The 22,373-nt window shown below is 41.8% G+C and overlaps 2 protein-coding genes across 2 annotated transcripts in view; both read left to right on the top strand.

The window, feature by feature from the left end:
* snx12 (sorting nexin 12) overlaps window positions 1–1,540 on the top strand; it is a 5,844-nt gene extending 4,304 nt beyond the window's left edge. Inside the window, exon 6 of the mRNA XM_005926385.3 lies at window positions 749–1,540. The gene's annotated coding sequence lies outside the window, so the exon portion shown is untranslated. The remainder of the gene's footprint in view (window positions 1–748) is intronic.
* Window positions 1,541–6,980: 5,440 nt separating this feature from the next.
* Window positions 6,981–20,708, top strand: slc7a3a (solute carrier family 7 member 3a). The gene is made up of 12 exons (XM_005926381.3): window positions 6,981–7,113; window positions 13,725–14,358; window positions 14,474–14,635; window positions 15,141–15,324; window positions 15,409–15,524; window positions 15,726–15,948; window positions 16,035–16,174; window positions 16,484–16,586; window positions 16,893–17,116; window positions 17,584–17,750; window positions 17,875–17,983; window positions 18,092–20,708. Exons 2-12 carry the CDS (start codon window positions 13,992–13,994, stop codon window positions 18,241–18,243), a joined length of 1,947 nt encoding a protein of 648 aa, XP_005926443.1. The 5' UTR covers window positions 6,981–7,113; window positions 13,725–13,991; the 3' UTR covers window positions 18,244–20,708.
* The last annotated feature ends 1,665 nt before the right edge of the window (window positions 20,709–22,373 follow it).

The following is a 22,373-nucleotide window of genomic DNA, read 5'->3' on the forward strand; positions in this document are numbered from 1 at the left end:
CCCAAAAAAAAAAAAAACAAACAAAAAAAACCCAACTACGTTGCATGATGCTTGTTGGTGGCATGTGCTGCGCAGAAGCTCAGGAAAGCACTTCGCTTATGGAAACTGCATGACCTCCTCTGTAATGTACCATGTTAAGCTTGTATTAGATTTGCAATCACAACTTCTTTACCTGCCTGACTGATTGAATAAGAGTCACTTATCTTTCAGTCCAGAAAGGTTTTAGAGTAGAAATAGTTCTCCCGATGCAAGTAAAGAGTAGAAGTTTGCACGTCCAGGGTAATTCCTTATTATTGCCTTATATATCTATACTACTATTAAATGACAGACACCCCAGTGTTGCACTTCTTTTCAGTGGGTTTTTTTTTTTTTTTTTTTTACTGTAAAAGCTGTAAAGCTCAAGCAACTCTAAAAACTGCATGGTACAGATTAAACGGGTCTGTCTTGTAAGTGAGACGTTGAGTCTCAACGGGACTACCTGTGTAAATAAACGTTTAAAAAGTAATGATGATCTGAGAAAAGCTTAGTTGGTGAAAAATGATGCAAAAGAACAGGAGCTGTCATACTGTATGGACCCAGCCTCATCTGGTCATCATGTGATGCTTTCTGCAGATAATCACATTAGTCGGCGTGCATCGTTAGGCTCTATTTAAAAGAGTGTCAGTCAAAGAACACTGTCGATTGCACGTTGGTGTATCATTTCTCATGTTTTTTGTTTTAATCTCTCTCTTTCTCTCTCACTGCAAAGACGGTACAGTCTGCTGCACCTGCCCCGTGTACATTTATTTCTACATCACGTCATAAAGCTGATGTCAGACCTCATAAGTGTCAACGATGTAGAGAAAACACAGCTTTCTGTTCCTGGAATGAAACTTAAGAGATCCAATGTATAAATTGTTTGATGTTGTATCTTCATTCAGTCATTCCACTTACTGTATGTACACTATTTTTGATCTAATAATCAGTGAGGAAAACCATATATCTTTTTAGCCATTTTTTGTTTGTTTGTTTTTGTTTACAATGATTGTTTTTTTGGAATGTCTGTTTTTTTTTTTTTTTGTTGTTTTTGTTTTTTTCCTTCATTTGATTACTTTAAAAAGAAAGTAATTTCTTGCTCCTGTTTTCTTTTGCTAGCTGAGATGTGATTTTGATGATAACCTCCCAAAGTCAAGCAACATGTAGCATCATAAAAATGATGGCGACTCCAGTCACTCCAGTCGCTGTTTTCTCCCCTGAGTTTGATATTTCTGGACATGCTCTTACACAGGATTGTTTCACAAATACTTGTTGAGTTGGGCAAATAACCATGTCTAAGCACTGTGATAAGAGATTTGTTATATGAACAGACATTCATTGTTTAAAGGCAGTAACAGCATCTGGTTTATTGAGCTATAAAATTAGGCTTGATTTTCTTTTTTCTTTTCTTTTCACCTGTATTCTTCTTTCTCTCAGCATTATCGTGAAGTGTATTAATACGTTGCCATCATTGCAGGAACTTCATTGTTAATTCTGTCCACTAATTAAATTTCCTGCTGCCTGCTGTGTGCTGTCTCTTTTGACTTTTACAGCAGAGAAATGGGAGCAAAAGTCAGGGGAAAAAAAGTCAGGTCCGTGAGCAAGATTAAGTCAGAGGAAATTAAATGATTGTAGGCTGGCAGGTCTTAAGTTATTCTTTATATCTTTAGATTTGTTCTTGTCATTTTTTTTTAAAGTGGACTTGAGGATTAGTTGTTCAGGATTTCTGAAAGGCCAGGACATTGGCTACATTTACAGGGAATAGTTTCTTTTCGTTTTTGAACTACTTAACACTGAGCTATGATTAATTCAAGCATAAAAAGGCACCTAACCCAATGAGCTAGTGTTGTTTACACATGAAAGCCAATTTAAAGGGTATCTTTAGCCAATTTGTTACCAGCAACCTGGCACAAAAAAAACATTTGTTCCCAATTTTTTGTTAAGTATGAAAACAAACTGACAATCATGAAATTGCATTTTTGCATCAAGGTGATTCGCAAACAGCTATTAGCTGAAAACTTAGCATATATTATGGCATGCAGTGTGTCCTTAAAAAATGAGAAAAAATGGTGGCAGTTTAAAAAAAACAAGCAGAAATGAATAATTTGTGAAAGTAATTTCCATAAGAAATCCAGCAAAGACCTGACATAGGACCTGAGAGATACATCTGACGCTTCAGTTGCTCGATCTACTGTTCGCTGGGGCCTCGTCATGTCTTGGTGAAAGGGTGGCCGTCAAGAGGCCATTCTTAAGAAAAGGAAATGGGGAGAAAAGGCAGGTAATTTGTTATGCCATATTATACAAAAGATTTCTGGTTTTAAAGGAGATGATCAATATGACGTCCTCTGTACATATTGTCAGGAAAAGGTACAACAGTGACTCTGCAGCCATCTGTAAAACACGGTAAAAGCTATGGTTCAAGGTGATTTTGATCCACCATGCAATACCATCTGGAAAGTTTCAGGTTTGCATCCACTTTGTTTTTCCCCATGTCAGTGATCCCAGACACACTGCTAATGTTGTAAAAGCATAGATAGAAAACCACAAAAAAGCAGGTTCAGAGCCCAGATATCCTCCTTATCGAAGCATTGTGGGATCATCTTGACAGAGAATGCTACAAAAGGCAGAAACATCCAAGGAAGAACTTTAAATGCCTTCAAGAAGCCCGAAGACTACCATACTTGTCCAGAAGGCCGCATAAAGAAGTTAGAACGAAGCTTGCCTAAGAGAGTTCAGGCTGTGTTGAAGAATAAAGTGGTCACACTAAGTATTGACTTTTAAGCTTGGTAGAACTCCTGTTTTCCTAGTAAAATATAAAGAAATTAAGGGTGGCTCAAAAGACTTTTGCAAGTGGTAATTCTCTGGATGAAAGTATCTTCTTGATGTCAGAGGAGAATGGGCAGACTGCTTCGAGCTGATATGCAAAAGTAATGCAAATGGGAAAATGACAACTCTTTACAACCAAGATATACAGATGAGCATGTCTGAATGCACAAGATATCAAAAGTAAACAGATGGACTACAGCCACGCTGGGTGTTACTTCTGTCAGCTAAGAACAGGAAACTGAGCCTACAGTTTTCACCAAAATTAGACAAGAGAAGATTGCCTAAGTCTTGATTTCTGCTGCATTCTGATGGTAGGATAACCATTTGGCGTAAACGAAAAAATGGCCTTAAACAACACGAAAGCATGGATCCATCCTGCCTTGTATCAGCAGTTAAGTTTGTACCTAATGAAGTGGCCAAGGAGTGTATAACGTTTAGTTGTAGTCAGTTTACACTGCAGGTTTGGAGAAAACTGGAACTCAAACTGCCAGACTACTTTCAGCAAAGGTTTGTCAGGGTGTTTGTAATTCTCATTAGCATAAGCAACAGTGACCTAAAAGCTTGTTTTTATCTGTGACACACATGACCACACAAAGCTGCCACAATGTTGATACAAATAAACAAAATTTAAGCAGAGAAAAAACAGCATGTAAGTGTGTATGCATGTATGCATACAAGTCGTTTTAGGTTTTACCTAAGACGGTTTTTAAAGTCCTCTAATCGTTTTCTTGCTGAGGTTGTTCTTCAGGAAATGCCGGGATTAAACGGCGTAGGGAAATTCTCGCCACAGGTGGATTAACGTTGTCCCAGAATCTTGTGAGCTGCAGGTGATCCAAAGTAGGCATGACTGTAATTAGACACAACTGTTTCCACATGAATAAAAATAAGTCCAGTAGGTTCATAGAGAGCACAGCCTGTGTGCTACACAAGGCTGGTAAAAGAACACTTCCAGTGTTTGATTAACAGTGCAGAGTTTTGCGTTCTTAAATTACAGTTTTTAGAGGGTCTGCTATTTGTAAATTATACAAAATCCCTCTTTAAGTGTGACACGCGTGCTGTTCTATACCTGTTACACTAAATGTAACATTACAGCACTCACTCACCAAAAGATTCACAATAGATGTTAAAATTGTTCCAAAATTAGAATCTTTTAGTGAACTAAAGAATGTGCCTGAACAATGACATGCATGCAGCGGCCATGACCTTCCTCATCTGTGAGCACAGTGACCTATAGAAGACGTGAGCTTTGAAGTGTTGGCCTTGTCCTGAGTAATGATAGTGTGCAGACAGGATGGGCACGCAGGGCCAAAGCAGGGATTAGGTGGTGTTTGGTTAGTCGTTTTAACTGTGGAGCCCAGTTTGTAGCCATGACGCTTGTTGTATTTGCTGAGACACCCAGTTGGGTTAGCTTGATAAAGTGGAAGTAAATTGAAAGAGCAACTCAAAGCACAATGGCTGGGTAAGGACAATAGGTGAGACGAGTGGCTACTATAGTGCCATCGGACAGCGAGAGCAATGGGTGCACAGGAAGAAACTGCAAGAGGTAGCTCTGTACATAGACTCTTTCCTGTTGTGTCCAGTATAACAAAAACAAACATTTACAGCAACAGGAGCCCCAAAGACACCTTTTCAGTTCATTTGGTTTGTGGCGGTGGTGCTATAAATGTCAACAGAAAATCATAACATAACCAAAAGTTTAAAACCTTACAGGTGGGCCCTTTTTTATTGCTAGTCCTTTATATCAAATTTGTAGAGGAGCAATGCCAAAATGCTGCACTGACTAGATTCCTGAACATTTGACATTAACATTATATGTCCAAGTCAGAGATCAGGAAATATTTAAATACAGCTGTAGTCAAAAGTTTACGTACACTTGTATGAAGTATGAATGTCATGGTAATTTGGGGCTCCATTGATTTTTTTGAATTGTTCTTTTTCCAGAGTGGAACGATTGTACAGTGGATCTATGAATGACTTTACAAAACAACAATTGAGGACACAAGTTATTTATTTTGGATTTTCTCTGATTCACTTCAGATCAAATGTATACATACAGGCTCAGATATGTACATACACCTCTTCTAATGTTTATTTAAATGTCCCTTAGCAAAGTTGCACCTCGACCAGATGTTTTTGGGAGCCATCAACAAGCTTCTGACATAATTCTGGCTCGATGTTTGACAGGTTTTCTTTGCAACATTGGTTAATTTTAAGTTCATTTAAATCGGCTGTTTTTTTGGCACTGACTTGGCTTTTAAGCCACAGGGTGGAGGCTGAGGCTTTTGGGAAGGCCATTACAGAAGCTTAATATTAGCCTGTTTTATACATTCAAAAAAACTGTCCTGTTGGAACATCCAGTTGTGTCTAAGTTTCAAGCATCTAGCTGTTGATTTGACGTTAAGGAAAGAATTTGGAGGTTGTCCTCCTTCTTCATTATTCCATCCACTTTGCGCAGTGTACCAGTACCTCTGGCAGCAACACAGGCACATGATGCTACCACCAACGTTCTTCACAGTTTGTACAGTGTTCTTAGGTTTGAAAGCCTTACCTTTACTCCTCCAAACATACTTCTTTTCATTGTGAACAGCTCAATCTTTGTCTCATTTGACCATAAAACTTTTCTCCAGAGGACATTTGGCTTGTTCATGCGGTCAGACAGAAATTTCACTTGAAGTTGAAAATTCTAATTTTGGAATGAGTCTTCTTATTGGTCGGCACCCTTTCAGCCCCTGGTGTTACAAAATTCACTTCACTGTGAACAGTGATGCTGCTGTTCCAACAGTTTCCAGATAATGGCAGACTTGAGCCTTGGTGGTTCTTGGGTTGTTTCTGAACATCCTAATCGATTTCCTCTCATCTGAGCGTGACTGTTTGGGTTTTCTTCCAGATCTTAACAAAGTGGTGACACATCCAAATATCTCACACTTAGATTTGTTTGAACTGATGATCTTTGAATCTGCAGTTGTTTAGAATCTGCTGACAAAGTCTTTCCTCACCAATGAGAACAGGCTTTGCCATCGTCAAGTTAAAAGACAAAGTTCCTATTTTTAAAATTTGTATATTGTACAATCATTCCACTGTGAAAAAAGAACAATTAACAAGAAAACAAAACAAATAAAAAAAACAAACAAACTTAAAAGCCCCAAGTTACCATGACATTCATGTCCAAGAAGAGGGTTAGGATGTAAACACGTGTCACAGCAGTGGAAATATTTTGCTTATGTGCCATTCCTAAGATCAGTATTATACTGTAAAGTCCGCCTGATGCAATACTGAGCTATCTTCTATGCTTTTTCAAAGCTACCACTCAGAAATTTTGCTCTGCGAGGCATTTCTTTAATTCTGATGAGACTCGGTCTTCACGTTGCATCAGACGTGACAGATGATGCCACACAAACCAGCACTCATCCATGCAGCTACACACTGTAAACTGCAGTGCACACACACACACACACACACGCTGCAAAGAGGCAGCGAACAGACTATCAGAGAAACATAATTTGATTATCTGAACACACACACACTGCAAAGAGGCAGCGAACAGACTATCAGAGAAACATAATTTGATTATCTGAACACACACACACACTGCAAAGAGGCAGCGAACAGACTATCAGAGAAACATAATTTGATTATCTGAATTTCATCAGGCCACATGTGAGATGACATTTTTTATTATTATTATTATTATTGCATAATTAAACCTAAATAAGTGTGTATCATAAGAGCAGCTCGAGCTAAAATTACTTTATTTGACACCATTGACCTTCAAGAATGCGCAGGTCACCAAGTGCACATACACATGAAAGAAATTGTTTATATTTCCCCCCTTTTTCTTTTAATCTGTGAAACAAAGCAGCAGCGGATATAGTGCACGGTCGGAGTCACAGCCTATACATAGCTTTCCACGAGGGGCGTCCGAATATGGGCATCGCTACTACAGCATGCGCTCATATACAGTCTCTCTGTTTATCCCGATATTTGGTCTGTAAAGCACTTGTAGGCGACATAAAGTATATAAAAGTATACAATATACATTAATATGTAAAGATTACTTCACTACTGTGTTTTCAGAAAGTACAGACATCTAACTTCCATTCATGAGTGGAAAGCTCCACCTTGTAATGACGTCACTTGTACACATCCTCTCGCGACTGGTAAAAACCGCACTAGCGAGCGGGTTGTTTCGTCATCTGCTCCGACGCCAGCACTCCTATCTGTCGTCTTTCTTCCTCTCTCCACTCACTTTAAAACCACCAGAAGACATTAAAGGTAACGACGTCGGCTTTTGTTTAACACAACAGAAACGCGTTTTTAATCTAAGATGTACTGTAGTGACATTTTTCTATCTAAAATCGAGCTTGTACTTACGATATAGTAAACTGATGCAATCCTCCTCGTGTGTTGTCGGATGTAATTGGCGCAATGTTGAACAAGACCAGGACGACACTGTTCTTGAGCAGCTTTATTATGTTTTAAAGTCAAATATTTCAATGTGTTTTTTCTCTAACCGAGCGTGGAAAACGTGTCCCGGTTATTCACTGTACTTTCCGCTTTAATTTGTCATTTGAGCGGGGAGTCAGCTGTCTGCGCGAAACGTTACCCGGAAAACCGAGCAGAAACAAGAAACTTAATGAAAGGCGACCATTGTGGAAAATGTGTTTAATTGGTTTCCATCTTCTTTTCAGCACACTCGGACGCTTATCCGTGTTATTAATCGTGGTTTTCATTCATTGTTTTGGTCGTGGTGGGCTAGCACGCCGTGCTACTAGCGTGCTACAGAGACTTGGAATGACCGTAAATGGTGCTTTTAAAGACCCCCGTAGCGCCGAATTTTTGAGAATCGCATGTATTATTCTCAAAGAACACTAATCTTTAAAAATAATAATAACAACTTGGCTAGTTCACGTGCATATTTAAACTGAGCACACCCAATCAGAGCCACTGCAAGAACTCGATTTGTAAGATTTTTTTTGTAAAGCCTAATCACTGAATACCAATGCAATATTTACTTATATGTGCAAACGTTATCCAGAAGATTGTTAAATCCAAGCCTGAGCCCTAACGCCGCACTTAAAAAGATCACCAACGTTAAAACCACCGCTATTTCCCGCTTTCTTGCGTCAGGTATGAAATGTATTAAAGCCAATTGCTGCACTTCCTATATTGTTGAAAGCAACACTGGCACCACACGAGAGCTTCCCAGCCACGTAGATAGGTCAGTGGTGTTTCGGTCGCTTGACAGATGGGGTATTTTATCCATATGGACAGCTGAACAACGTCAGCACTGCTCGTGGGTAAAACAAATTTTAAACTCGTGATTTTATTTATTTATTTTCTGGTAACCTCGTGCGCGAGTGGCAAAGGGAGAGATGTCCTCCTTCCGGGTAATGTCACCTCGGGAAGGTGTGCCATTTGTGTTGCATCAGCCAGTTGAAAGCCAAGCTTTAGCTGGAGTAACTAATGATCAACTGCATTAATTGTATTGGAGACAAGGGTGTAGACACGGATAAGAGTGTGTGTCGAGAGTATTCACACCTGCTTGACTGCGTTATTGTGGTTTCAAGGGGTCAGGTTGTATAACCTTGTACCAGAATGCCACGTTACTTTGGGGGCAAAAAAAAAATCCGGAGACCACGGAGATCGCGGAAATTCGGTTTTGAAAAAACACAATAAAGTCGCCATTTTTTAGTATAATAATATAATAACAACACATAGCAACTCATAACAACACATTATTTTTTTTATCCTGCTGCTAAACTAATTTCCCCTTGTGGGACAATAAAGAAATTGAGCTGTAAGATTTGTGTTGCTATTCAATTCAATGTTGTTTTTTCAGAGGTATCCGTCCAGTTTCTGTGGGACGCTTCCTTCTGTTTGTTTTGTTCACGCCATTTGCATCAAACTAAATATTACTAATATCTCTCAGAGTCAACAAAACCCATCAGAGCTGTGATTTACAGCAGGGTGTACTCGATAAACTGCAGCAGTGTGAAGCTGTAATAGTCAGAGTGAATGATTTCTCTCATTATTGGTTGTTTGAATGAAATGCTCATAAATTGAAGTGAAGCACAAATTTTGTGTGCACGTGTGTGTCATTGCAGGAAGGGTGTGTGCTAGTCCACATCAAAGGGTCTTCGTGTGACATGTTCTGGGAACATTTTGATTATGGTTAAATAAAAACATTCAATAACAGGGGAAGGGAGGTGGGGGTGCAAATGCTGCCAAACTAAAGAAAGATTGCACGTCTGTCGTGCTACAATGCGGCACATTTCGGCGTGAGTGTGTGACAAATTGGTAGTTTTGTCCTGCTCTTGTCATATCTGATGATGTTAATGGTGTTGGCAGTGGTCATGGGAAAGCGGGCAGGCTCTCGGTTTGTCACATTCCATTTCACAGCGAGTCCGGTTTTTGGCAAGAGGGGTGGTCTCCCCGCCAGGTGATCTGTGGGGTTGTTCAGTTCAGTCTCCATGGTTTGTCTTTCGTCACTCGGCCTTTTTGTTAACCCGCTGTGCACCTCATATCATCCTTATTGTCCCTGAGTCTAAATGTACTGTTCCTGTCTTCAAACAGCCGGGAAATAAAAACACTGTGTCGTGTTTGAGAGGATGTAGAGCAAGCCGCGATGCAGTGTACACTCCAAATAGATCCGGCCCCACTTTGCAGGGAGCTGAACTTGGTGTTTGTTCAACTGCTGCACCCCACAGATTAACTGAAGTTGATATTTAAGGAGTGACACTAAAGATGTGGATTATTTTGGCAATATTTTGCTATATAAATCCAGCAGTGGATTTCACAAACTAGTGAGCAGCATAGAGTGAAGACACAGCTTGACTCGGTATCACTATCAGCAGCAGTGGTTATTTGTCAACAGTGGCAGTCAAAACAAAGCCATGTGTTGCTCATGAGGATAGAATAAGGAGCAGCAACAGGTTGTAATGAGGTTAGCAGGTTTGTTACTACTTCAAATAATCCTCTTAGTCCTTGGAAGCACTTGCGCCAATGCTAAGTCAAGTAACAGGACTATTATCCCTGAAGCCTGTTGTAACCGGACTGTTGTTGGCCAGAGCTGCTGCTGGTCATAGTCCCCCAGCATAAAGAGCCTTTTAGTTTGGTCCTCAAAAAACAACAACCGTGCTCAAGCTTAGTTTTAAAAAAGCGATAACAAACTCAGAAGTAATCTTGGCAACAAGATTCACGCATCATCTTTGGCTTTCCAGGGAAATGCTTGTGTTTTCACTTTAATAGCAGGAGCATGGGGGGGGGCGGAAAAGGGAGGGAAAAAAACCCTGCTGGTTATAACGTTAGTCTTTCATACAGGCGTGTGTGGACTAGTGGAACATGCAGAGGGTACATTTGTGAGCCACACCTCCACACAACCTGCCCCACTTGCACAAACGGGCACCCTCGTGAAAACCACAAGGGAAAGATTAGCAACAAGCTGACGTGACAGAGGTGGCATCCGGGGCTATGGTGGCTCGCTTTAATGCGACCACCCTTAATTATGCTCAAACAGTAAGAGCGCACGTGTATGTGTATGTGTGTCCTAAAAAGAAGAAAAATCATTCCCTTTTCCCCGGTACCATTGTCCCCACTGAAGGGTCCCGTGTAGCGTTGGGTGAACCCCCGAGGAGATCTAAGGCCGGTCGGGCACAGTAGTTTGGTAATAAATGTTTATTGACAGGACACCGAGCACCTTAGATCTCAGTTCCTGGTGTGCGAGTGGGAAATGCTGCTGGAATGTCACACCAAGTGGGGAGTGGGAGCTTTTCCACCATGTACCAGTTTCCCATCAGTCTTCAGAGGGGAGAGTGTTTATTATGGCAGTCATCAGGTGCTCTCTGTGTTGTTTTTATTTCATTGTTTGACAGTGTTTTGAGTTTTTTCTCCCAACACTTAACTGTACCAGACAGGATATTCTCTTTTGAAATAGTAAGCCTAGAAATGCTTTGATAGTCCGTTTCTGTTGTTTTTGCAGTATTAATAGAATATTGTCATTGTGCTGAAACATCGTGGGAGCTGGGGAAAAGGAAAAAGACTAAAATTGGATCATAATGCTGCCACAGCTGAATGTACATTGCTTTCATTTTTATGAAATTGTACACCTGAAATAAGTTCTCAAGGCAGAAAGATAAAGAAGCACAAGCCTCAAAAGTCCACTGTACATGCCGTAGTTCTCGATTCTCTTTTTTTCTCGAGTCATATTTTTGATTTTTTTCTTTTGAGCATCTGCAGTTTTTCAGAAGCTTCCCATTGATGTCTGGGTTTTGTTTTGTTTTGTTTTTTTCTTTTCTTTTAGTTTCTAGTGGTCACGTTCTAAGCATGGATTCAATTTCACTCTGAGAACTTCACCCTAAGCAGTAGAGATTTTAATACATTCATGATGTGAGCAGGGGACCTTTTTCCTATTTTTATAAATGTATTTTATCCCTGAAGCTCATTGGACAGAAGGTGGAGGACAAAAACACTTAAACAGCACTGCTCAAAATGGTACTGTGTGGCTCTCCGTCTTCAGTTTTTTACACACTTAATAGGCATTAAAGGGCGTTTTTGATGTGGCCGTCCTCGCTGTGCCGCTGATTCAGTCCGATCTTTGCCGCTGGGTTAGGATTTCACATCTCCTCCTCTTTACAGACTGATCTGTGAAGTAACTGAAAGGCCTGACATGGGAAAGAATCGGGTGTCGTTGCAGTAATAGCCTCAGATGCGTAGCTTTTAACGCTGCTCTGCCCTCAAAGTCCTGACTTCAGCCCTTCTCTTGGAGAACCTGCAGATCAGTTGCACACCAAGAAAGAATGTTTCATTGATTGTTCTTTATTATTTATTCTTGATTATTGTTTGTCAAATCTTATAGTTTAAAGGTGCGGCCTGTGGGCCCAGTGTTGGACTTAAATTTGTCAAACCCTGCCCTAATGAGTTGTGTGAGCTTTTAATCACCAAGAAGCTCAATGTTTTTGTATTTTCTGTTCTTTTGGATAAGTAGATATGCCTCATGATGCAATATCCTTCACCTTGGTCCAGTATATTATTTTGTTGAAATGTTAATGATTAACCATACAAGTGTAGTATTTTGCTGATAAGATAAAAGTTTACAGCGTTCTTATTGCTCTGAGCATGTTTTTGCCTCGTGGACCTGCATGTGCGTACAAGACTGTTTACTGTAAATAACAGAGAGTGAGTACATCTAACATGTAAAGTTTAATATTTCTCTGTAATCTCAGTGACGCTGCAGAAACCAGGTCCAAGGGGAAAAAAAGGGTGTAAAAACAACACGCCGACATGATGCATTGAGCCATTTTAGACAAGACAAATGTGTGATTGCTACTTCCTGCAAGTCACACTCTGTCGTTCTGTCGCACACCCTTCTCGATTTGCAAATCTCTGGTCTCCGTGTAGCTTTTCTGTGGACATCTGACAGCTTTAACCCCACAAAGTGACACTTTACTTCTGAAAAGCTTGCATGAGTTAGCAGCACGACAGTGAGTCCTGGCTGCTGGCGATCAGTTTTATTTTGTTTTTAATCTCAGCAAGAGCTGCAAGACTGACATTTAGCATTTTGTTAGTGCTGCGTAAAGCCAAAACCAGTCTAACCAGTTTTAAGCACATGGATTTCTCTCTCTTCTGCTTTCCATTTGGAGTAAAAGACATCTTATTTAGATAATCAAATTACTACTACTACTGCTGCTACTAATACAACTACTTTTACAAAGCAAGACTTCAGACTCAAACGGCAGTATGAGAACTCTGAATAATCTAAATAAGACTGAAGGTGGTCAAGCAACATTTTTTGGGAGTGTTCAGGGTGTTGCTTGTACACACAGTGTATGTACCGACCAAAAGGTTGTTGAACTGCAGGCCTCGACCTTCACTCACTTTTTTGACATGTACACGTGTCAGTAACCCCAGATTTTTAGTTACATTCACTCAGTTATTGACGTCATTCCTGCTTCTGCCAATAAAAACGTGTCCAGTCCCCCTCAGACAAACAGAAAAACAGTGTCTGTCTAGGTTACATGTTGCATAAAGTGTCCTTGGTATGTTATGAAGCTGCTTTTGTGTGTCGAAGAAACTAGTGTAATGGTTATCTTTCACCCTGTGAGATCTTGGCAAACCAACCCACAACTGTCCTTCGGGGTGGTTCATTGTGTTATTTTTCTCAATCAGATCACTGATAATGCATGTAACAGTGAAAACAGTGTATTACATTCTGATTAGTGAAACGGCACTGTCACGAGGTTGTGTTGGAACCTATGTAGTTGTAGTCCTCCGTTTGACCAACCCCCATCACCACTGCACACACTTTCCCAGGCGTTTCCCCGTCTAGCTCTAGCTGCTAGTTGACTCCTGGTATTTTCTCGCAGTAAGGGAGTGGTGAGGAATAAGGTTAGGTGTTGTATCAAAAGAATTTATTATTTTTCGGGGTGTGCACCATGGAAGGTTTATTTGTCCAGGCAAACTTGAGATTTGATTAAAGCCTAACAGTATAACGCTCGGATTTCTTTTGTCTTCATGGTTCCTTTGCGTCCCACTGTGTCTCGTGATGTGTAACTGTGGTGGTAGTATTCCAGTGCAGTTTGCAACATCTGCGGGGCTACCTCGGTTCACTTGAAACACACCTAAAAACCTGCCGAGACATTGCATATGATACAATTTATTTTTGTAGCCCAGCTGGGAGCGATTGTGTTGCAAGATTTGATATATTGTCCGGCAGTTTGAACACTTTCCTGGAAAAAAAACAAAACAACTTTGCTACTTGGAAAAAGCGAGGTTTTCATAATCCCTCTGCACCATGCCAAGCACAAGAAGCTGTAAGAAGCGTAAGCTCTGGCTCGTACTGAATAGCGCCCTGTTTTGAGCTCTTGTTTTCTTGTGTTTCCTCACAGGTAATCTGCTGCTGCTGCTAAATTCTGTGACCACAGCCTTTGCTACTTCCTGATCTCTGTGTTGAAGCGACTGTGGCCTGGCTGATACGAACACGAAGGGAGCAATACTTGACGAGTAACTTACCCATCCATCTGTCCAAACTTCTCCCGTACCTGCCGGTCACACGTGTTCTGTTTAAGCTGTGTCAATCACACACACACGCACTCACACTAGAAGGATTTAAAACGCATAGCCTGCTTCTGCGCCCACACACAGTCACAGCAAACATGGCCAGCCATCTGTCCACCTTTGGCAAAATCCTGCTGCGTCGCAGGAAACTAGACTTGTCAAGTGTAGAGACCCAGTTCGCCCGCTGCTTGTCCACCCTGGACCTCATTGCCTTGGGAGTGGGCTCCACGCTGGGTGCTGGTGTCTACGTCCTCGCCGGTGAGGTCGCGCGAGAGAAGGCGGGACCCGCCATCGTGCTCTGCTTCCTCATCGCCGCTCTGTCCTCCATGCTGGCCGGCCTGTGCTACGCCGAATTTGGCGCCCGTGTCCCTAAGACGGGCTCCGCATACCTGTACAGCTACGTGACAGTCGGAGAAATCTGGGCCTTCATAACAGGATGGAATCTCATCTTGTCTTATGTCATAGGTGAGCCTCAGTTTCACTAGACTGAGATGTGCCGTAGAAATCCACACATTAGGAGTCATATCTTGTCACCATATTCTTAAATAATCTCTGGTATTTTTTTTTTCCTTCTTTTTAGGTACAGCCAGTGTGGCCCGGGCTTGGAGTTCAACCTTTGACAACCTGGTGGAACAAAAGATCTCGGGCTTCTTTAAAGCCTCCATGACAATGACGGTGCCAGGCAAGGTGCTGGCAGAGTACCCGGACCTGTTCGCCCTCATCCTGGTGCTGCTGCTCACTGGTGAGTCTGCTTATTCTTAGTGCTATGAGGGGATAACTTGCTCAATAATAAGGACATTTTTGGGATATAAAAAAAACTTGAGCAGTCCAATAAAGGGCTATCCGCCTTCATTTCAACTGCTTTAAACTCATGAAGCTGTTTGAGCATCAGACCCTTACTGTTAGTAGCATTTTAATGCATACAAGTGTGTTTGTTCTTCCAAAGATGACCCACTGAAACCTCCAATATCGAGTACTTTTCTCATTTAAAATTAGGCTGTCAGCTTGGTCGTTGCACACCGCGCTGAAGTAGCCGATTGCGATCATTGCATCCAAATCATTGCACAACAGACAACAGTTTTCACACTAACATCACAGCTAGTGTGGCCTGCCAGTAGCAGTGTTAGAATGAATTGGTGTCGCTGACTGATGGTTTGTTGGAAGTGAAGTATGAAAATGTCCACCCACGTAGCAGGATGTGTTGTTGAAGCTTCTCTCTCTTGTCTCCGTCTACTTCCTGCCCTCAGGACTTCTGGCCTTTGGCGTGAGTGAGTCGGCTCTCGTGAACAAAATCTTCACTGGGATCAATCTGGTGGTTTTGGGGTTCGTTATTATCTCCGGCTTCGTTAAAGGGGACACTAATAACTGGCACCTCACAGAGAACGACTACAGGGAATTCATAAACAGCACCAATGGCAGCAGGGAGCTGAAGTGAGTGTTTGATGGCTGATTTACTTCTCTGATCCAATCCTCTTTTATTGTTTAACTTCATGTTTCTCCTCATCTGCCTCCCAGGTTGAAGGAGGAATACGGCACTGGTGGGTTTGCCCCATTTGGACTTAACGGAGTTTTGTCCGGTGCAGCCACGTGCTTCTATGCCTTTGTGGGCTTTGACTGCATTGCCACAACAAGTAAGTAGTTTTGATGGTTCTGAAGAGTGTTGCGTTACATAAAACTTTTCCTTTGTAAGGCCAGGAACTCTGGTGTGTGGGGAAAACCCCGCCCTTGGATAGTACACGCTAACATAATCAGCTTTTGTCAAGACGTTCAAGGGTTATTTAGGCGCGCCAGTGGGATCCCGCTCATCTTTCTCTTGCTTTGTGTTCCCTCAGGCGAAGAGGCAAAGAACCCCATGCGCTCCATACCTATTGGCATCGTGGCCTCGCTGCTCATCTGCTTTTTCGCCTACTTCGGCGTGTCTGCCGCTCTCACCATGATGATGCCGTACTACCAGCTGAACACTCAGAGTCCTCTGCCCGAGGCCTTCAGCTTTGTCGGCTGGGGTCCTGCTCGATACATCGTGGCTGTCGGTTCTCTCTGTGCTCTGTCCACCAGGTGAGGAAGGCATAACCCAAAACATCTAACATGTTTATGTTCACATGACTGTAAAATGTTAATGCAAACTTCCAATCCTCCCCCAGCCTCTTGGGCTCCATGTTCCCTATGCCCCGTGTTATTTACGCCATGGCAGAGGACGGGCTGCTGTTCCGATTTCTGTCTAAGATGAGCGCTCGCACAAAGACCCCTGTCCTGGCTACCATTGTTTCTGGTATTGTTGCAGGTAAGATAAAGATACAACTTTCAGAGACATTTATGTTTGGGCATATTTCTCTTCATGTTTTGGACACGCAGATTTGTTTGTTTTGTTTCTTTGTTTGCTGTATCAATGTACAGATACTACTGGTATCAATCTCCTGTTACCAGTAGTATCTGTTGCTAGTTTTCCAAGTTCACAGAGCTTCCTGCTGCCTCAGCTCTGTCTAGCAGCCTATCTCACAGGCTGACATGTCAAGATCAATACTAGTTTTGCAAATACCGATATTTTTGGTGCTTGCAGCTGTCTAAGATCTGGTCTTACTTCTCCTTCCAGCTCTGATGGCCTTTCTGTTCGACCTGGCAGCTCTGGTGGACCTCATGTCCATTGGAACCCTTTTGGCGTACTCTTTAGTGGCCATCTGCGTCCTCATTCTCAGGTAAGCACCTTTATTCTCCACCATCAAATTCACACAGAGGCTTGTGAAGTGGTAATCATGTGTTAAATACTCTGTAGCAGCTGATGCACTAATGCCATTGGCAAGCACCCATAAGTTTAAAAGCACAGTTATATCATAATCCGTGTCGATCCAAAGAACAAGGGTGAAGGCGAGGAAGCTTTACTGGCTCTCACTTGGCTGTGGGCTCATTTTCATAGTAGCAATAAACAGGAAGCAATATATTTAAAGTAACAGAAGCAGTTGTGTGTGTGACGTCTATGTTAAGTCTGTCATTCATGCTTCTAGGTATCAGCCAGGTACCCTAAATTCACCCAGCCAGCTGGAGAAGCTTATGGAGGAATCGGAGAAGATGCCTGTGAGTGGAGGGGAGAGTGGCGATGAATATGACATGGAGATGGATCAGAGGCCACTAAAAGAGACATTCAGCTTCAAGCTGCTCTTCTGCCCAAGTGGAAAGATCCCCACAGTCCTGTCTGGGAACATTGTCTACGCTACAACTGCTGTCATCTGTAAGTGTGTGAGCGAGAAGGCTAAAACAATAAAGTGTGATGAAATATATGCTTTCCTTTGGAGTTTTAGGGTGGTTTCACACCTGCTGTGTTCAGTCCATGAATGTGATCCAAACCTACTACCTAACAGAACGCCCCATAGCCACATATGCTTTGTATTCTCAATGCGGGAAGGTGCTACAGATATCTAAAAGTCTGTGCGGTCTAGCAGCTAGCTGTGAAATGAACATAAAGTTCTCCATGTTGTCACAGTCCGGAGCACGGACGCAATGAGCTGTCTGAACACTCACGTGGTTTGTAGTGATGCATTTTGGTTCGCTTGGAGTTTGCTGAGAATTCCTCTGTGTGAAAACAAACTAAATCGCATGGGAAAGCTACAAGCTTACAAACTCATCATCTGATTTAGATCAGAATAAACTAGGTGAAGTAACCAGTGTAAGTAACTTCATCTTCTGCTCTCCCTGCAGCGATTTTGATGACTGTCCTGTGCGTCATCCTGGCCAACTGTTTGCCGGAGCTGCTCGCTGGATATTCGGGTGTGGTGGTGCCGTGCGTTATTTTAGTTGTGCTCTGTGCCGTCTGCGTGATCATCATCTGGAGGCAGCCGGAGAGCAAAGAGGCGCTCACCTTCAAGGTAACTTTCCATTTTTTTGAAGCACAGGACGTTGTTGTTTCTGAGACTGACTGGACACCTTGAGCACATGTTGTTACGATGTTATCTGAGAAAGTGTCTTAAGTTTGGCCTCTGTCTCTTTAAGGTTCCTCTTCTTCCCTGGTTGCCCCTGTTCAGTGTTTTCGTCAACATCTACCTCATGATGCAGCTGGACTTGGGTACATGGTGCCGCTTCACCGTCTGGATGGCTTTGGGTACGTTCGAGCACTACACATCCTGTCCTTCCTTCTGTTGCCCCACATTAATGTGCCCGTTTTATAACTTCCATCCGCCTCTTCTTCTTCTTCTTCTTCCCCCTTCAGGTTTTGCCATTTACTTCTTCTATGGCATTACAAACAGCAACGAAAGCGGCAACAAGCCACCCCCACGCAAATACGAGCTCCCCGTGGAGAACAATGCCCCAATTTACAAGGGTGCCCCCAACAGTGACGTGGAAGCAGGCAGCAGCCCTTGATGCAGACTGGCACAGACCTGGGGGAGCGTTGCAGAGCTTCCACACTCATGTTTGGCCATGTGGTTACCGCCAAATGTTGCAGTGTAGGCGGCTTGGAACACTGCCCTGGGTTTGAAGGAGGAGAGGCAAGAAAATGCGACACACATCTTACCTCTGATTTTTAGAGGCTGATTTAACTTGATGGTTAGACACGCGGAGCCACTTCTCACTACGTGCCCGTTCTAACCCATTTCTCCTTAGCCATAGCCCTCTGGAGACATTTCGCTGCCTATGAGAAAATGCTTTGAATGGACCCAACAAACACCTATGAGTTCATGTTTTCAGATATCAGAAGCTGTAAACTGGAAGAATGTTACACTTCTCATGTTTGCTTCCTTTTCCGTTACTCCAACCCCCCCATCCGGCCACAAAGAACCACAGTGTAAATCACTATGACTTAAGCCAGTCAGTTTACAACTGTCAGCTACACTTCACGTTTTCTTTTCCTTTTTTTTCCCTTTTTAGAAAGAAAAAATAAGCAGAAGGTGCAGACGCATCTGTCCGTTAACCATCTTTCTGTAGAGTTCACCTTCCCTGCTTGTTTGCATCGGTGCATTTAGGTCAGCAGCACGCGACGGATGCCATCTTACTCATTGTGTAGCTTTAAGGAGTTCGTAAAGACACTACCGCCCTTGTTTGCTCCAACCCCAACTCCCAGAGACCCACCTTACAGCATGTGTACACGAAATCATTGTGGAACCGGTTAAATGCGCCCGTTTTGTTATTTTAGAAATTTTTTGGGGGGGGGGGTTGCATGTAGACTGCATTTTTACACATTTTGAGGCCTTTGATTTGAACCTGGTAAATACAGGTTGTAAACAAAGAGAAAGTAAAGTCAAGGTAACAAAGGAAAGCAGGAGTTGTGAGATTTTTGTTTTGTCTTTCCTTCTGTTTTCTGGTATTTAGAGGAGGATACCCCATCATCTATCTGTTTGGTTACAAATGTCTATTTTCCCACCCAAGAGCTTTTTCCAATGCCATGGAAAGCTCTCTATGAATTTTAAATGATCCGCGTAGACTTCCTGACAGAACTGCACCTGTGTGCCTCTTACTTTCGTCGTCCGATCCTGCGATGGACGGATACTGCGAGTATTTTGGTGTCTGGGAGCTGGGGTTGTTTTCTGATAAAGGACCCATATCCAATCACTACTATAACACATTTTTTTATTTTTTATTTTTTGTCACCTTTCTTTTGCTTTCTACTTCCTTGTGAAAAATAAGTATTCTTGTTTCCTTTTTTTCACAAAGGTTCTTGTTTAGTTTCAATTGAAACTTGTTCTTGGCAGCTTTGTCTGTTGAGTACTCATCACATTTATTATTTTAAACTTTAATTTTACTGCATTTTTTTTCTTCCTTGGTATAAAATGTTAATATTTAAATGTTTCTAGTATTGTTTGCTTTCTCTTTTTTTCCCCTTTTCATATAAACTTTAATCAGTCAGTCTGCTTTTTAGATGTTAACGTATTTTAATCATTACATGTACAGATTAGAGTGCCGTTCCCTGGGGGCTTTGTTTTATTTTGTTTGGTTGGGTTTTTTTTGTTTGTCTTTGTTGAAAAAATGTCGTCAATCGTCACATGATTTTAATTGTACTTGCCGACCAAATGATCTAGTTTTTGGGCCCCGTGCATTTTCCAGAAGCAAGGAGTGACCCCTTAAAGCTGGTCTATAAATTATTTTTCAAACCTATCTTTGCCCATGTCAATAGTCAGTAACTTATTGTCAAAAGTATTTGTTTGTTGTTGTTTTTTTGGGGGGGTCCTAGTAAAGTGCTTTACTGTAGAGTGTACAGTATTTGTTTAAAACTGTATCTTTATTTGTATAATGCTGTAAATTATATGAATTGTTTCTCTAAAATATGACCAATTATAATTTGATACGGTGAGGGTTTGGAATGACACTTGAAGGCATTTTACGAACACTTGATGCTTGTGCTGCTGGAAGCCACATGGAGGGGAAAAAAATCCCTACTTTCTTCAGATAAGATGGTCCCAGCGGACACTTTCCCATAAGACATGACAAAACTTGAAAATTGGTGGAGAGGGGAGTAGATTTGGATTTTTAGATGTTATTGAAGTATAAACTGGTGCCTGGAAAAATAAAACTTGAGCAGTGCTAAGAGTCAGTACTTTCAGTGTAAACCCCGCTCTACATTTTAATGCTGCTTGCCGGAAATTCATTACCGGAAGTATTTTGTGACGCGGCCGTGCCTCGTGTCACTCTGTTCTTTACAGCCAGCTCCTGTGCCTTTCACAAAAGGAAAAACAATCATCCCCTCTCTCACTGCTGGATCATTAACAGCATCAAAATATTTCTTTTATATCCTGTACATATCGCTGCCATGTATAAATGTAGCTGTATTTTCAGTGTTTGTTTGTTTTCTTTTTAAAAAAAATAAAAGTGATTGATGATCACACCTGATTTAACGTCTCTGTCTTGTGCACTTCTTGGTTTTCGTAGAAAGATGTCCGTGTGAGTTGGCTGTGTTGGAGGCAACTGAAGCACATTTTTGTTTTTTTTCCATGAGTCATCGGTGACTCACGTAACTATGTCAACAATGCAGTCTTTATGAGTTATGCCAGGTGCCAACCCTTTTTAGGCAGTTTGACCAGCTTGGCAACTTTAGCCAATTAAATTCTTACTCTGTTAAATTCTCACTTTCGGCTCAAAAAGTTTAGACGGTTCGGTAAGAATTACCTCGTTGCATCATTAGATAATCACTGCAACCAAAAGAATTGACAATAAGACATTAACTGGACACTTTATTAGATACACCTCACTAGTATCAGGTTAGATCCCCTTTTACCTTCAGCACTGTCATAAGTATTCATGACATGGATTCAGCAGGTGGTGAGCACTGTTGTCTCACAGAAAGAAGGTCCTGGATTCAAATCCACCACCTCTCTGGGGTGTTTCTGTGAGGAGCTTCCTTGTTCTCACCGCCCTTCTCCCGCACTTCAAAGACAATTTGCATTACCAAAACCAATTTGAGATGATCTGAGCTTTGCTACGTGGTGCTTTGCAGCCATCAGATGCCAATACTTATGCAGTAGCTTTTCCTTGCAAACATCAGAGAAAACTGAAATATTAGGTATGATAATTCTGACAAGAAAAGCGAGGAATAAATAAAATGTAGAATAAATTCAAACTAGTTAGATACATCTGAAAATGAACACCAGGAAAAGATGCTTATAAAGGACAACAGTGAAATGAGATAGAAAAGGCTCATAAAAATATGTCTTTAAGAAGGATTTGTAAGAATGATGTATGACAGTGAGCTCATCACCTCAATAGTGAGATTGGGTTGGCTGTAGGTCAGGAAGTGGGCTCTGTATATGTGATAGCCCGCTACTCCCGTCTGCATTTCAAAGTATGAACTCTAATCCATCTGTGTGAGTGTGTGTGTACGACGTGCTTGGGTAGAGAAATGGGTGAACGAGGCTTGTAGTAAAAACTGGATAAGCTTTGAGTGCTCAGAGTAAAGAAGCAGTCCAAAAGACAACTAATCAGCAGATCATTCAGCTCTCTGATTCCTTTCTGTTTAAAAAAGCAATCAACTGTTCAGCACCGATCATTTCTGATCTGTTGATCACATTTCTCCAGAAAAGGGTCCATGGTTGACATGAGCAGTTATTTGTGATACTGTTGCCATCCTACCAGCTTTAATAGCTCTCTGGCCGTTCTCCTCTGACCTTTGCTACTTAAAAAGGCATGCTCTCCCAGAGAGCTACCACTTACTGGACATTTCCTTTTCTTTGGATCATTCTCTGTAAACCCTAGAAATGGAAAATCCCAGCAAACTAGGAGATTCTGAAACACCAGCCTGTCTTTCTTCCCCATTCTGGTGTTCAGTTTCAACTTCAGCGGGTTGCCTTGAGCGTGTCTACGTGCAAGTTGCTGCCACATGATTGGGCGATTGTTAACAAGCAACAAGAACAGGTGTACTTAATAAAGTTTCCAGTGAGTCGTCCTTACTCTAAGAGATTTAAATGCAACATTTTCCATCTTTTACTCCCCGGGAGAAATGTTTCGTTTTATTGCTTTGAAGCTGTGATAGATGTAGGGTTGCACTTACATTTTCCATGCGACTG

This window comes from Haplochromis burtoni, unplaced genomic scaffold, assembly GCF_018398535.1.
Source record: "Haplochromis burtoni strain Fernald_Lab_line unplaced genomic scaffold, NCSU_Asbu1 Contig_83, whole genome shotgun sequence".
NCBI lineage: Eukaryota > Metazoa > Chordata > Actinopteri > Cichliformes > Cichlidae > Haplochromis > Haplochromis burtoni.